This window comes from Agelaius tricolor, unplaced genomic scaffold, assembly GCF_023055355.1.
Source record: "Agelaius tricolor isolate 1412-34295 unplaced genomic scaffold, bAgeTri1.0.p SCAF_13, whole genome shotgun sequence".
Taxonomy (NCBI): Eukaryota; Metazoa; Chordata; class Aves; order Passeriformes; family Icteridae; genus Agelaius; species Agelaius tricolor.
The window spans coordinates 10,697,345-10,712,917 of NW_027269273.1; the positions used below are offsets into that span (position 1 = coordinate 10,697,345).

General features: G+C 43.7%; 2 protein-coding genes across 2 annotated transcripts in view; one reads left to right on the top strand and one right to left on the bottom strand.

Annotated features, from left to right (window-relative positions):
* Positions 1-4,806: 4,806 nt before the first annotated feature.
* On the top strand, positions 4,807-8,211 carry LOC139595486 (adipogenesis regulatory factor-like). Its single transcript, XM_071438715.1, has 3 exons — positions 4,807-5,035; positions 7,821-7,883; positions 8,030-8,211. The coding sequence occupies exons 1-3, from the start codon at positions 4,966-4,968 to the stop codon at positions 8,125-8,127; spliced, it is 231 nt and encodes a 76-aa protein (XP_071294816.1). The 5' UTR covers positions 4,807-4,965; the 3' UTR covers positions 8,128-8,211.
* A 2,876-nt stretch (positions 8,212-11,087) lies between these two features.
* The window catches only part of GLUD1 (glutamate dehydrogenase 1), a 28,816-nt gene continuing 24,330 nt past the window's right edge, over positions 11,088-15,573 (bottom strand). Inside the window, exons 11-13 of the mRNA XM_071438713.1 lie at positions 15,044-15,135; positions 13,059-13,121; positions 11,088-12,445 (exon numbers count right to left, since the gene is read on the bottom strand). Of these exons, the coding sequence (XP_071294814.1) occupies positions 12,326-12,445; positions 13,059-13,121; positions 15,044-15,135 (275 nt within the window). The 3' untranslated portion in view covers positions 11,088-12,325. The remainder of the gene's footprint in view (positions 12,446-13,058; positions 13,122-15,043; positions 15,136-15,573) is intronic.

Below are 15,573 nucleotides of genomic sequence, written 5' to 3' on the forward strand. Positions count from 1 at the left end.
CCTTGTCTGCAGTCTGCACAAGGATTGCACGAACAGAAAAGCCTCTACAGGACCTTACAAGTAATAGACCATCTGTGAGTAAACATAGTCCAGGGCTTTCCACAGTGCAATGCCCTATGCAATGACTCCTGTCATTTAAAGCTTTAAAAGCCTAAATATTTACCCAAGTACAAGCTCACAGAAAAAGCATTAGACTATTGCACTCTCAGTTACTGGGCAACCCCCAATAGTACTTTATTATTTAGTACTTTTCATAGTTACTTTCCTGATGGTGAAATCTTCAGAGACTGTGATCTTTAGGCTCAGCATTTCAGACACCAACGTGACCCATACACCACTCTCCATCAAACCTTTTTTTTCTGCCTGCAAATCACTTAATATTACAAAATATTAGAAAAAATTTTGTACACTTGCAGGTATTTTCACCAGTAAAACCTGTTGTCCCCTTGCATGACAGACACTGCTCCTCCTGCTTTGTTCATGGGGAGTGCAGCCCTGACTCCTGGTGAGCAGTTTTATATCCCTTTATTGCAGTTGTCTTCAGTGTGACTACACAGTTGTCAGTTCCCACTGCATGAGCCCAGTGCTGGCAGCAGCGCTGGCAGGGTAGGGACTGGACAGCCTGGCTGGAGGGACTACTGGAGGTCACCTACTGAGTTAAGAGAGGAGAAATCACTTCATGCATCCAGCCAGGGAGCACCCAGAGGTAGCTCCTGACTCCTGCTCCCCAGTGTAGGGATGCCCTTACTGCTTCAGGAGTCTGAAGGGAGTATTTCACATCTCTTTGTCCTGAGGGTGCACACTGTGCCATGGGCACCCATGAGTCTGAGTCACTGCTGGCAAATGTTTCCAGGTCTAAACTTAAGCACTTTGCTCCACAAGTAAGGTCCCTGCCTTAGTCACAGTGCTCTTTGGTCTGAAAGTATTTGGGCCTCTCACTCGTGCATTACACAGGGACCCATGACCCAACTCAGGACTGCATCCCCCTATCCCAGCTGAAGCTTCCAGATGTTCTGTAACAGTAAAGCAGACATCCCTAGAGCTCCTAGCAGCTCCTGTGCCATCAGCCCCAGACACGTGAAGTTATCTAACACTGGAGTTCTCAAACTTCCCTATATTTGGTGCTGGGTGTGGCTGCAGCTGCCTGAGCTATGAAATGCTGAGCAACGAGGATTCATGTTTCAACCTGGCTGGGCTGCCCAGCCCGAGCACCTCTGCTCCATGCCCCACTCCAATTCCCCAGAGACCTTCCCAGGGTGGCTGAGGGGCAGGCAGCCTTCCTCTTCTCCTCTTCTCAGCTCAACAGGCCAGGGTCATGGGTGGGACACAGTTTTTACCAGTTTTTTATCCTTCTCTTGGGTGAATACTGTCATTAATGATCTAGAGGTTATCAAGAATCCAAGCTCTCTGAAACCTGTCTGAAACCTCACTCTCTACCTGTCTTTGCAGCTGTAGTTTCCTGTCATGTGGCAAATATCAAGAAACCTAGAGATGAATAAACTGCTGGTGTGCTGGATGCTGTTGCCCATGTGCCACTGGGGTATCCTGGAGTTGGAGCTGCTGTGCAGGCTGCATGCTCAGCCAGAGTTATGCCATTTCACCAGGCCCTAACAATGTCCCTAACAACGGCCCTAACGGTGACCCTAATGGTGACCCTAACATGTCAGGTGGCCCCAGCCAGCCTCCCTCCTCCCCAGAGAGAAGCTGCACCTGTGGGCAGCAAGATGGGCCCCTCTCAGCCCCACCTTGCAGGTAACCATGATTGCTGGATTAGCAATTTTGGAAAGGATGTCCCAGCCACTCCTTGAAGTCTGTGGTTATGAACAATGTTGTCCAGCTCCCTGCTGGGGCTCTCAGCAGTGTCTGTCCCCAGGGACCATGGCAGCACTGGGGCTTCCTGCCCATAGGACAAATTGACTTTCATGTTCCTTTCACATTTGAAGTTTATTTCCCACCAATCACACAGGTGGACCCTTCACCCAAAACCCCACCAGGTGTGGCAAATAAGGGCCATTATCCAAAACCTGCTGCACCTGGGCTGGGGCTGCCTGGCTGTGTGGGTGCAGGCTGGGGAGCCTTTAAAGGGGCTGTGAAAGGATTCCTAGAGGAGCCTTTAAAGGGGTTGTGAGAGGGTTCCCGCGGGAGCTGCTGGCTGCGGACATGGTGGGCAGGTAGGATCTGGGCGTTCGAGGAGGCAGTGGCTGGGAGGGTGGGTGCGTGTCGGTGTTGTGGGTGCTGCCATTGAGCCTGAGGGGGATGAGGGCCCTGCAGCCATTGCCCGTGGCGAAGATGCTGGGCTTTGTCTCTGCTCTGCAGCTCGCTGTGTCTGCCCGTGCCGGCTGGTGGCTGAGCTCCGGCAATGTTTGTGTTTGTGCCTCGGCAACTCCAGCATTGGTTCGGCTCTGCCCCGGCATTGCCGGCCCTGGGCGCTGTCCCGGCTTGGCCGGGGCCGGGCCGCCCACAGGCCGAGCCCAGCCGGGGCGGCAGAGCCGGGCCCGCTCTCGGCAGCCCCTGGCAGGAACCGCCCGGGCTCCTCGGGACGGGTCCCTGTGCTGGGGACCGTGAGGGGCCCAGCAGAGCGAAAGTAGCGGCTGTGGGGCAGGGGCTCGGTGACAGGAGCTGTGGAGTTGGGGAATGCAGTCACTGAGACGTGTTGCTGCGATGGCAGATACCGTGACACTGACTGCAGCCTAATGCCAGTCTAAATGCATGCGTAATCAGAGGCCTGCTGCCTGCAGGGAACTTGCACCTCCTCCTTGGTTTTCCGTGGCGATGAGAAAATGGGTCATTTTTGTCTTTGAAAAGTGGGGTGTATAATAATGCTGTGTGTTTTCACTCTGTGAGGGAAATAGCACCTTTACCTGTGTGTAGGCAGTGCTGTGATGGCACATGCTCTCTCCTCTCCCATGTTACAATTCAATAGGTACCTGCAGTGCATTGGTGTAATGTGTGTTGGTTCTGTTATTTTATTTCTGTGCTGATGTTCACTGAAAAGCCAGTGCTGATGCTGTACCAGTCCACACCCATGGAAGTTGCTCATGAGCTAATGTGGCTTTCAAAAAACAGCTGTACTTGTGGTACTGGAGTGCGTGAGAGTGGGAACTATTCTTCACTTTGGAATTAGGATAGGATGAGGAGAGGTATTTCCACTGATAATGTTATGTGATAACACACCTTGGTAAATACACAAACCTGTTGCTGACTCTGAGTCTTGCTGTCTTCACACATCTCTGCTGTCAGTAACAGGAGCAGCAGCAGAACAGGACTAGGAAATTGCAATTTCCTGTGAACAAGGCTGGCTGTGGGTAGTTGAGGATGTCACAGGGAACAATGTGTATGTTTTACTGCTTGGCTGCTGTGCAAAGAATTTCCACTGGTCAGATGCTGGTCTGAGTTATCTGAAATATTTCTGGGTTTGTTTTCTTTTTTCCTGCATTGCAGGTCTGTTTTGAACTTTGTCAACAACCCTCTACTTGATGTCAGTTTAAAACCAATATTGTTACTTTCCTTCTGTATTCTTTTCTTTTCTTGGTGAGCACATTCTGGTAGAGTTTGCTTTCAGATAATAATCTGGAAATGTGAATAATCCTTTCCCTGCTGTCAGAAGATAAAATGAGGAAGGGAACCCCCTCTACCCTCAGTAACTCTATATCCTATTTAATTGATATAAAGTAGGATTTTGTGGTCTGTAAAAAAAAAAAATGGCAGTGGTGGGAAGTAAACAGAGCTTTTACTGTAATGCTGAAAAGGGACATGGAAGAGGAACTGTTGTTCATGAAATTCCATGTCAAGAGACATAATCCTAGGGCCTACTGTGGTGGCAGCTGTAGGATACAGAACAGTTTGATACATAAACCCTTGTTCTGAAGTAGATTATGCATTTTCACCCTGTTTTCAGCAATAATTATTTGATCAACAGAGTAAAACCCTGTGTCCTGTGTGAAAAGGCACAACAGTAGTTCTGGAAAGCTGGTGATCCCAGAAAAAAGTAGGCTTAGTGTTTTGGGGTGAGGTCAGCTCCAGTGTGGCTGGACAACATAAAGGTGCCCTGTGAGAGGAAGCAGGGTTCTGTGGGGGCCACATCTCAGCAGTCTGCCTCCTACACATCTCATCCCGTGGGCTACAGCTGGGGGGACAAGGCTGGGCAGCTCAGCTTTTTGGCAGCTGGAGTGAGCCCACCTGAACCCCACCAGCTGTCACTGATGCCTGAGACTCTGCAGGCTGTCCTGGGTCTGCCAAGTGTTTGCTGTGGGGATGGTGGGGAAGGACACAAACCTACTCTCCTGAACCAGACCTTGGAAAGAAGAGGTTAAAATATTATGACACACCACAAAATTATGAGCCTACTCTAACACAATAAAGATTTCATCAGATGCTTTAGAAAGCAGGGTTAGTGCCTCCCATTTCTTTTTATAGCTGTGAATTTTAAGTCCCACTGGGGATCAAAAGAATGTGGGCAAGAACCATCTGAAACTGGATACTTTTCTATGTAAGGTTTTGAAATGACAGAGTTGATTTAAGCAATTCTTCAGCGGAGTGTTTTGCAATGCAAAGTTTTTCTGCCCGGTTCACGACGGGCTGTGCCAGTCTGCGTGTCCCCCTGCGGCACCGGAGCCTTTGCTTAGGACAGCTGTGGCATGCACGCTGTTTACCAACTCCCCGATAGGGGAAAACAAAGCTTTCATTCCTGGGCTATGGAAAACTTCTGCCGATGAATCCACGCCCTCTCTCCGGGGAGGAAATCATAACAAACATTAATGTCTCTTCACCCTTTTATGCCTGGTATATTAATCACCCAACAAGCGCTCATGACTTCTCCCGGTTCCAGTTTGCATTTGCCCTCTAACTACTGGGAGGAGTCCTGCTTTGTCTATAAAAAGCTGCACTTTGCCAAACAGTGTAACAGAACCGAACTTAGGGATTCACTCGCCCATCTCATCCAGGGAGAGAGGACTGAGCGCAGCCATGTTCGGCATTGGGAAGAAGCTCGCTGAGGAGGCTGTGCAACAAGCTGAAAGTGCTGCACAAGTGGCAGGTAAATGCAAATTGCTCCTTTCCCTCCTCCTGTGCCTTGGGTGTTAAAAGTATTTGCTTTGTTCCCGCCCCTGCTGCTGGGAGCAAACCTGCCCCCGGGGCAGGAACTCTATAGATGCTGCCCTCCAGGGTGGGGTCAGCACATCCTGCAATCTCCAAGCCCTCTAACACTATAGAAAGTGAAGGTCTGATATTAACTACTGGGTTTCCAACAACTTTTCCTACTCTGGCTCATAGTGCGTGGGTGCCTAGATGATGCACAGATGACAGGACAGCAGAGAGTGGAGGCAAGGCTGCTTATTTAGGGCTTTGCTTCCTAATATGACCAGCCATGAGAAATATGAGTTCTGTAGCAGTACAGTGTACCAGCTCTGAGGGCTCTGATCTGCCCAGTGTGCCCAGAGAGGTGCAGTTCAGTGCTCCAGTCCTGCCAGCACTGCAGTCACACAGCCCACCCAGAGCACTAGTGCAGCTGCAGGTGAGCCAAGTTAACTCCTGCAGAGAGTTTTGCTGAACTGGCTCTGAAGCTAAATAATCATTGTTAGTGGAGCTTTAACATGGAGACCTGCACTGCTGAGATTCCTCAAGTGTTTGTGCTTAGTATGTGAGCACTGGAAACTGTTTCATATTTCTTTATGTGACATTTAGGTAAACTCTTGAAACCAGTTATTTTGCCTGTGACTTCAAATGCTGTAGAAATATTACTTGTGGGCTATGTGCCCAGTGAAGCAAGTGGGAAGCCTGCTACTTATTTACCGTGACTTGGTTCACTTTGCTACGAAGATGAAGGATGAACAATCCCACAGCCACCTTCTTTTCCAAAGAATTTGGATTTACTCTTAATTCAGCTATTTTTATGCTGAAGCATGAAAGAAAAACACCAGGATGAGGGCAATTGGAAAGGAGCCATCAATTTTTCAACTGAAGAGTTCTGATTTTGCCATAGAGTAGTCCTAGAAATGTGTATTTTGTGGCAGCTTTTTCATGTTCCTAACTTCTTTAACATGGGGGAAACATCTACTGTTTCCTATGCTGAAAGACAATATAGATGTTTTAGAAGGGACATTTGTCATCTTCAGAGGAGCCGAGTACTAATCTCAATCAGCTGATGGAAGTGTTTAGGAGTCAACAAACTCTAATAGCAAAGTTTATAAATAGTAGCTGCAGTCCTTGCCCCTCTGTCCTGAGCACTTGAAGCTGAACCAGCTGTTTGGATATCATCTGTCTGAAGCCCTTTGCCTGAGCCCTGCCTGTATCTTCCCAGCAAGTCCTGCACTACAGCATGGCTCTTGCAGCTGGAGTTGAATTCTGGAACAACAGAGGGTGGACCCAGGCACTGGCTTGACTTGGCCACTTCTGTGCAATCTGTACATACCTTGATGTCAGGCAGTAAATACACAGCACATGATGCTGAACTCATCATGCCACTCTTAGTAGTGCACTGTCTAGAAGGATTCAAGAGGTACCCTCTAAACCCCCATTTAAATAAAAATGAAGGGGGATTAATGCCAGATTTCAAGTAAAAAAAGACTATCTGGTGGCTTTGCAACTCTTCATTACCTTGTTTCTAAACTACATCTGGTGTGCCTGCACGTGCCCCAAAGGCACAGTCCCATGAACAGTTGCCAAGTACAGAGTGGCACAACTGAGCTTTGCAAGTATCTAAAATTAGCACCTATCCCATGGGTCCTGAAGGGAGTTACAAACTTGGCTGTGACCTAAGACTGCCATGGGAAGCATTTGTCTTAGCTGCACTTTATGAGCAGTGAACATCATTCACATTAGGAAACTGCAGCAAAAGATGGCATGTAATGATAATTAGCATGTCTTTTGAGCAGTAGAAAATGTCCTACAAGCTCCAGGTGAAATAGGTCACTGGTTTTACAAGACATTTAATAAAACCACTGTTGAAGAGACATTCAGTGCAAGCCTGGAGACCTTTGAAGTTTTAGACACTCCCAGTCTACTTAAACATCTCTCCTCACCTCAGCATTTCTCCCTCCTGCCACTTCCACGAGGAATGTCTTGCTCAGTCAGCCACCCCTCAGTATCTGTTGTGCAGAAGATATTGATGGTGTTTTTTAAAAAGTAGTAATTGGAGCCAGGGGTAATAAAATGAATACAGGTCCAATGCAAGGCCATTTGCCACAAACTTCTGACTCTTGTAACAAGACTTCCATGATCAGCTTTTGGAAGCTGATCATCCAAATATTTACCACTATTTTCTAGGCTGCAAGCCTTTAAGACAGCACCTTCTCTTGCTCTTCTTTTTTCAGTATGTCTCTTCTACTGAACTTTTCCATGCCTTTAAAAATACTCTGGCCTCTTACAGAATACATTTTCTTTAGGGACAAGAGGAAGTATTAGACAAATCATTTTTGATGTGCTGCTCATACAGCATGCCAGTTCAGAGAGTGAGCACCAGTTTATGCAGCTGGTAAAAGAATCTTTACCAATCAAACTGCTCTCAGCAGATCCTAGCCAGGCTAAATAAAAGGAAGGTTTCATTGCACCTAATTCTCTACCAGTGCTTGTTTCTTGGCAGTCTAGGTGCCCCACATTAACATCCATAATCTTCATCTATACCAAGATAGATGGATACTGTGGGGAACTGCAGCCAGAGTCCTAATAACACCTCTACCACTAGATCAGGATGCCCATCCTTATGGAATAATTATTCATCCTCTAGCCCTGAAACATTTAGGGAACCCTTTGAAGATGTGGCTGTTGAAATTAGGGGAAGGGTAAAGACTGCTTAATTGACTTTTTTTTTCTCTGAACTGCAGTTGACACTGTGAACCAGACTGTGCAGCAAGCAACAGAACAGGCTAAGGCTGCTGGTCAGAAAGGTACAGTAATGTTTGTGTTTATTTCAAAATGTCATGACCCACACAGGGTCCTCAGCCCTGCCTTGCTTCTTGTCCCACACCTGGTGGGAAAGTGGTAGCTATTGCAATCATGCTACAGTTACCTTTGTTTTTTTCTCTTTTAAAAGCACTCGATGAAGTCTACAAAGTTGCTGAAACTGGTGAAAAAGCTGTAAAAAATGTAGCAAACCAAGCAACTTCATGGGGCAAAAGCTTTGGACAATAAAGATCAAAATGTAACACCACTGAAATTTTTGTAAACAAGTTTCTACTACATATACTCCTAAATAAAGACAATACTTACACTCTGCCTGGCTTGCATGTATTCCTTTGGTTGCACATATAAAACCACATTTATGATCACTGGTCTAGAAAGACTGGATCTCTGATCTAGAGCAGGCAGCTAGAGCTGTGCCAAGCTAATAACGCCAAGATGGTTTTCAGTTTGTTGGTTTTTTTGGGTTTTGCTGTGGAATAAGGTCTGGCTTAAGGTGGGCAGCATGTAAAGTCAAGCACTTGAGAGCTGGTCTCCCATTTGTCAGGGAGCCTAAGTCCTGATTGTGTGTTTGGGTACAAGTCTGACAAGAGCTCCAACAGCCCTTTCCAGACAAGGCAAGAACTGGTGCCCCTCTCTGCGTTTGTTCTGCTCTCGTTGGTAAAATCCCAGTTAGCTCCTGTGCTGAGGAAGGCTCAAGTGTGTTTGAGGTGTGTGTGACCCTGCACAGCAGCACTGTGATGCTCAGAGCCAGTGCCAGCAGCAGGAGGTTGCACTGCTGCCAGCAGAGCCCTTGGCTGCAGCACCTGCTCAGTGCTGGGCTGGGTCCCTGGGGCCGCTCCTGCAGCTCTGCACAGCGCAGTGGGCAATGCTGTCCCACCGTGTCTGCAGGGCTCCTCCTAAACACACACAGGGACAGCAGCTGAAGAATCAGAACCAGGTAACTCTGAGTAATGCACCAGCAACCAGAAAAAATCCTCAAAAGCCAGGAACACTCTGCTGTGCATATGAATGTAGAATGAGACCTTAGAATCTGATACTACAGACTTCTCAATTAGTAACAGAATAATTTAGAGGTTACTTACCCAGCATCTTGAAATCACAGCAAAAATTTCTATTGCTTTGACACTTCTTCCTGATGGTGACAGTTGACACCAATCAAAAAGAGGTGAGTTCTTTGCTGGGATAAAAAAATGATTGTTCTGCTTGCTCTTCTGTATAACAGAAACATTTTGGATTTAGTAGTTTGCAGGTGGTATGTGACCCTGAACACTGTGCTTGTCATCCTCATGGGATTCACTTGGCTTTTTTTTACTTGCTGAGCTGCTGTTCAACACAAACTACATACCTAAGCAGTACTAAGTGCTGAATGAGAGCTTACAAACACCCAGTAAGGATGTGCTTTGCTCTGGGTAGTAGGTGTGGTCCAGAGCAGTTACAAATCTGTGTTCTGATCTGACTTCAGGTCCCGACTGGCTCCCTGCCAAACAGTACAGCAAGTTTCCTAGTAAATGTCTAATGGCATATAAGTGAATACAAGCAGTGATAAAGTTATTTAGCTGGCAGATAAGACTTGTGTGTGTGTATGTTATATGTAAGGAGGGTCCAACATCTAACTGAAGTTACAGTTTTAGTAAAAAAACCACCAGTATTTATAACATGCATCCCAGAGAGTGATTGCTTTCTTCAGCTGTGGCTTGGGCTGGGAAAAGGCTGGAGCTGCTTTGTACTCAAATCTCTGAAATCACATGAACTCATAGAAACTGTACAAAATGTTGCTGCTTTCCTCTCTCTGTTGTTGTTGCTGGGTGTTGAGAGGTACGTGCACAAAACGTGATAAGGAATAAGCAACTCCATTTTTTTTTCTTAACTGTCTGATCACATTAGGAGTGAGGCCAACAATGCTCAGAACTGGTGTGAGATTATTTCAGAGCAGGCTATCACAAGAAGTCTGGGGTCACTGATAAGGATTTGGTTCTTGTGTTTAGCTACAAAGGGCAAATCAGCTGACGTGCTCTCAAGTAAGCCTCCAAGCATTTGTCCCCTCAAGAATCTCAACTCTTTGATTGAAAGTACCTTAAGTCGTTGTAACACTGGCCCTTGGATAGGCTTGGATTCGTGTCTCCAACACTGGCTCTGTTTAACAAGAGGTCAGTAACTGCTGCAGTCAAACTGCTGAGTAGAGATCCAATGAACCTTAAGGACTCATCTCTGGGTTTAGAGAAATCATGCCAGCTGTTAGGTCTGCTTTTTTTTTTCCAAGATATTCCTGGAAAAGAAGTGGTAATGTGCGTACACAAGAATAAAGGATGCTAATGTACTGGAGAATACAGGCATGGTGCAGGCTTTTGCATTTTTTCCCTTCCAAGCTGGTAGGAGGCAGAAGATATCCCAGTTAGCTATCTATGCCAGCTTTCTGTATGCACCAGCACTTCCCATTTTTCAAGTTTGCCTAGCCAAACTAGGGCTGCTTTATCAGCTATAGAAGAAATTAAGCAGGGGAGGGAGAACAACAGTAAGAATTTGGCTTTAAATGAATTTGCTGCCAGATAATGCGACACTACTTCTAAGATTATTTCTATTTTTTGTAATACAACTGTTTATTTGTGAGCTTTTAGCCTCCAAGTTTTGGTTACAATTTGTCAGAGCTGAACTGTTAAAATCATAATTTTGTTTTATTTTATAATGGTTTATGTAAAAATGGCACTGAAGAACATGATCAAGGATACAGATCTTACGTTTAGAGATCCATACCTTGATCACAATAATTCTCAAGCTCTAAGGGTTCACATTTTTTAAAATAGTATCAGTGTGTATATAGGTATGCTGCACTTATTTTACCTGTAGTACTTTTATAACCCTAGATGCCAGCATTCGTGACAGAGTAAGCCACCAATTAAATGCCTCACACAGGTTCATTGCTCCATGCTACCTACTAAACAGTTCTTCACACAAAGTTTAGAGGATAAGCTAGAAAGGCCTGAAATGATTTACTAAATATATGCAACTTCAAAATCTTGCTGACAGGCAAGTTCAAGAGACAAAGATCTGTATTAGTGAGCCCCTTAAGATAATTCAGGGGCAGTATCTCAGTAGTGGTCAGGTAATGAACTGACGTGCTGTGAAGAGATGCAGATTGCAGCTATAGAAAGCTATTGCATGAAATAGAAAACAGTAATACACCAGCATAGTTGGTTTGGAAAGGTCAACTTTTTTTTAATAACTGCTCTCTCTCCAGGTTATGTCATGCAGTTACAAAGTAGTTAGGAAAAAAGCATGAGTTTCTGGGAGGGACTAATTGTCTTTTTAAAAAAAACATTCATATTCATTACATAAATAACATCTGGCACTTCAAGGGGACTCCAAGGGACAAAAGCCTTAAACTTCAAAAACTGTGCTTGATCCAATATTTTGTTGAGGTCCATTTTGTTGTACTTTATGTTCAAAACTTTCAAGACCTCCTGATGACAAAAAAAAAAAGGCTGTGTGTGTTAAGACAGTGAATTAAGTTTATAGCAGCATTCTAACTCCTCTGTGGTTTGGCCAATGATTTCTGGGTTCAGTTTCACTCTAGTTGTTCACTGAGGCAGTATCTAATTTTCAGAAAGCCTCTGAAAGGAAAAGACTGAAAAAGAATTCCAAAAAACCTAAGTATGATTGCTTACCAAATTCAGAATATCCCTTTCTTTAAAAAAAGGAAACAACCTATAGTCAGAGTAGTTATGTGGATACTTGATTAAAAACATAACTAGAGTTGCTCAATAGTTTCAGCTTATAAAAATATTAGTCTGTCAGCGCTACAAATGTCATGATGACAGTCAAACTAGCTTGAACAAGCAAGGAAAGGCAGTCCTGTAACAGTAGCACAGTTAAAGAAAAAATATTGCCTTAAGAGAATCAGGCCTGAAGCTTGACTACAAATAAAAACTAGACTCCTATCAAAGTTAATCCCTGCTGGAGGCCCATTCTTCCTTTGACAATGCCACAGCATTGATCATACAAGGCCTTACTGAAAGTGCTGAAGCCAAAATTATGTCATTAAACAAAAGTGCATGAAGTAATAATGAGCTAAGTGCTCATATAGTACAGTATCTGATCTGAAGTCTGAGAAGTGGCTCAGGTGGCAAGACCACTCTTCCATACATAAAATGTACCATTTTGTTTTGTAGGCGAAACACCCAGAATGGCCCCCACAAGTGCAGATGAACTGTTATCTTCAGATACATACTTGTATACAATTTCCTAATCCATGGATTTTTATTGTAAAAAAGACTAGTTTGGAACTGAAACTAATTGAGAATAGAATCCACTATAATGTCAGAAGAAAAGAAAATTTTGTGGTTACATGTAAACTTGTGATAAGCTTTCTCAAGAAGAGGGTACATTAACAGCGAGGGGTGGGATACAACAAGGAGCGGTCATGGCCTGTTTATGTAAAGGTCAAACCAGCCTCATTGTACACTTTGAAGACTTTCTCAATTGCATTGACATAGGCAGCTGTTCTCAGGTCCAGACCCAGGTTGTATGTCATGGCAGTACGCATGATTTGCTGAAACAGAAAAGGTTACATGTAGTTTCTGCAGGTTTCTCCATAGGAGCTCAACAGTTTTGCTTGTAGGATCCAAGTAAGGACTAAAAAGTAAGGAGCTGCTAGATTGGTATCAGAACTCTGATCCTTTGTGGATCAGTTCTGAAATTTTTTGATTCCCCTTACAACTGAGAACTGAAAGGGAAGGACATCTTTCCCAGGTCACTGTATTACCCCTTTTCAAGTCTTGCCCTGATAGGGAGAGATGAGATGTTTCAAGTAGCTTTTGTCCTACAAACATACAGCATAGAGGAATTAATCTAAAACTGCTAATGGTGAAGTAAAGCACTCTTATATGCCTGTCCCAGATTAGCCAGGTACAAGAGGACAACTAAAAAGTTTCTACTTACAACAGCTTCTACTAGAACAATGTCTAATGTTTATTATACCCAGTTAAAGTTGGCCATGATGGCACAGAGCAGAAATTCTTCATAAGCTAAGTGACTTTCATTAATCATGTACTATTTATCTACTCCTTTAATGGCAAAGAAGTTCTGTACAACCTATTCAAAAACTGTCCCAAAATCGTTTGAGTTTTCCTTCTCTTAAATATATAGAGTTATGCAATATTTACCCGGGCAGAGCGTTCCATCGTGTAAGCCAGCCCAGAGTGCACAATGTCTTTCTCAGATGCACCCTGCAACAACAGAGAATAAAATCCAGGTTTAATCCAAGACACAAAAAGGTCCTCATTGTGTGCTAGGGACAATGAAATGTTGGATTCTTGTAATTACTGAAGCTTGCTCACTCATTCTCTTCTAATGATGGGTGAAGACTCTACATAGCCTTTACTGTGTTATGTGAAGAGCTAGCTGTGGTCAATTCAATTCTAAAACCTCAGATGTAAGCACTGAAGACTTTTATGGGCCTAGCTTCTAGATGCATGATGCTACTATTATCTACTGATGTAGTAATTACTGTTTTCAGCCTTCAGACCACACAGTAAATATTAAACAAAAAAGCTTTCAAGAGTCAACAACCTATTGCAATTGTTTTGAAGACAGACAGGTTTTAGGAAGGGCATAGATCCCAAATTCATATGCTCCACATTACATGAGCCCTTAGCAACTCCACATCTTTATTCCCATTAAAATTTAAATACACAGAACAATAAGCAGTTGACTCATTACAGGTTCAATGTTCCATCATCCTGATTGCTGTAATTTACTAATAATTTGACATCTGGGTCCACAAAATACTTGCTTTCCTTCAAATACCAATTTAGGCTGGAAGCAGAAAGTACTAGGCCAGTTTCTATGGTTTGTGTTTAAGAGATCCAGCATTTGCTTTAAGCCACAGAATGCATCACATGCTACTCATATAGCCTAACATGTATAAAATGCACCATTCTGGATCAGGCTAAAGTCTATTGTTATCATCTGGCTGTAGTCCAAGTTTATATGCACTTCCCCTGATTTCTTCCTGAGGAAGCATGGTTTAATGTTTATCACAACTTGCTGGACTTTTTCCCCCTCCTCATTTGTCCCACCTCCTCCTGAATTTAAGAACCGAACCCACTGATGCTTTTAGCTTCCAAGTATCCCTTGGCAGAGTATTGCACACCTGAACTGCCTGCTCTGCTTGGAACTCCCCTTGTTCTTCATTCTGCACCTCAGTGTGCTGGTTTTGTTGAACACATCTCACTCTCTTCCACCATTCCCTGCAGTGAACAGTCTATCCTTACCCACCCCTTTCCATATCCCTCATTCTACAGATCACTGGCTCCACCTCAGGCCTCCTTCAGGCTCGTAGGACCTAAGTTAGTTCATTGTTCCATGTCAGAGAGGCTCCTATATTTTATCTATCATTGTGATCTTGCTCTGACCTTTTTCCAGTGTTTGAAGATGCAGAGACCTAACCTGCACACAGTATTCAGAAGACAGCACACTCTGAATTCATATGGTGGCATCATTAGTCAGTCTTACCCCTTCAGAACAATTTCAAATGCTGGATTTGCTTATTGATTGCTGTGGATTTCTAGGCTTGTATTTTGTCATCACCTCCACAGTTTCCTTTTAAATGCAAATGGATGAGCTCACAACCCATCCCTTCATGTGGGAATTTCCCCACGATATATTGCTGCACAATAGATAGCAATGAATTTTACCTGACATTTCTTTGCCTGTTGATTCACTCTTAAAGGAACAAGCTACACTTTTTCACACAGTTGTTATTCTGCAGTTACAGAAACATCAAACTGTCTGTGGTGTGATATCTTGTTCAAAAGTTTGTTGGAAAACCAGGCAAACTATATCAACAAGAGCTCCAAAATACAAGAAGCATCTGTATTAAAACTGTAGCTTTTTTACTATATTGGCAGTATTTTGCATGGACTGAAGTAAAAGAAATCAAAAATAGCTTATTTCCAATATTCTGAAGCAGTTCAGATGATTTACTTGCTTTGGCCATCAAGCTAATCACATACTAAGGCTTTGCTTGGAGAAAAGTGCTCCATGATAGCTACAATGGTAACATTCAGATTTCAGTTATAATATCAATATAGATAATATAGAGTACAGCTCCCCTAACAGTAAAAAAAACCCAGCAGCAACTACTTACCGATATCCTATCTTGAAATTCTGCTGTAGGCACAACTGGAATAGTTCCCCCATGTTTCCCAAATTTTCTTTCCAAGCTTTCCTGGACAGACACTAGGGAAAAAAGAAGTAGATGCAAGGTAACTGACAAATGTGAAATTTTAGGATTTTTTTTTTCCTTAGGACAGTGAGCAGTGCTTTGGTATTTTCACTGATATTTATTTAATCTTAGTCCTTGAAATTCTGAAATTCCTAAACACAACAAAGAACATTTGAGACAACACATTCTCGAAGTTAAGAAAGGGATATAAATAAGAACAGCCATAACTCTCCCCTGCTTTAGAAACACCTTAAAATGTATGATTTATGAGAAAGGGTTATATTAAAAACTATACAGGTGTATGTTTTGTCAAGTCCAGTGTCTCAAGATTCTAATATTTTCTGTAGAGTACTGTTTAAGATGGAGCAACATCCTCCAGTTCTTCTCTTCACATAATTGTTATTGTTTCCCAGAAAGCAGGCAGCACAGAATGACCATAAGTGGAGCTGTGA

What these genes read in the sequence shown, in the direction of transcription:
- LOC139595486 (XM_071438715.1), top strand. Translation starts at nt 4,966, where the DNA reads ATGTTCGGCATTGGGAAGAAGCTCGCTGAGGAGGCTGTGCAACAAGCT. An exon ending in AAGTGCTGCACAAGTGGCAG is followed by an intron (nt 5,036 to 7,820) that starts GTAAATGCAAAT and finishes TCTGAACTGCAG; the next exon opens with TTGACACTGTGAACCAGACT. An exon ending in TAAGGCTGCTGGTCAGAAAG is followed by an intron (nt 7,884 to 8,029) that starts GTACAGTAATGT and finishes CTCTTTTAAAAG; the next exon opens with CACTCGATGAAGTCTACAAA.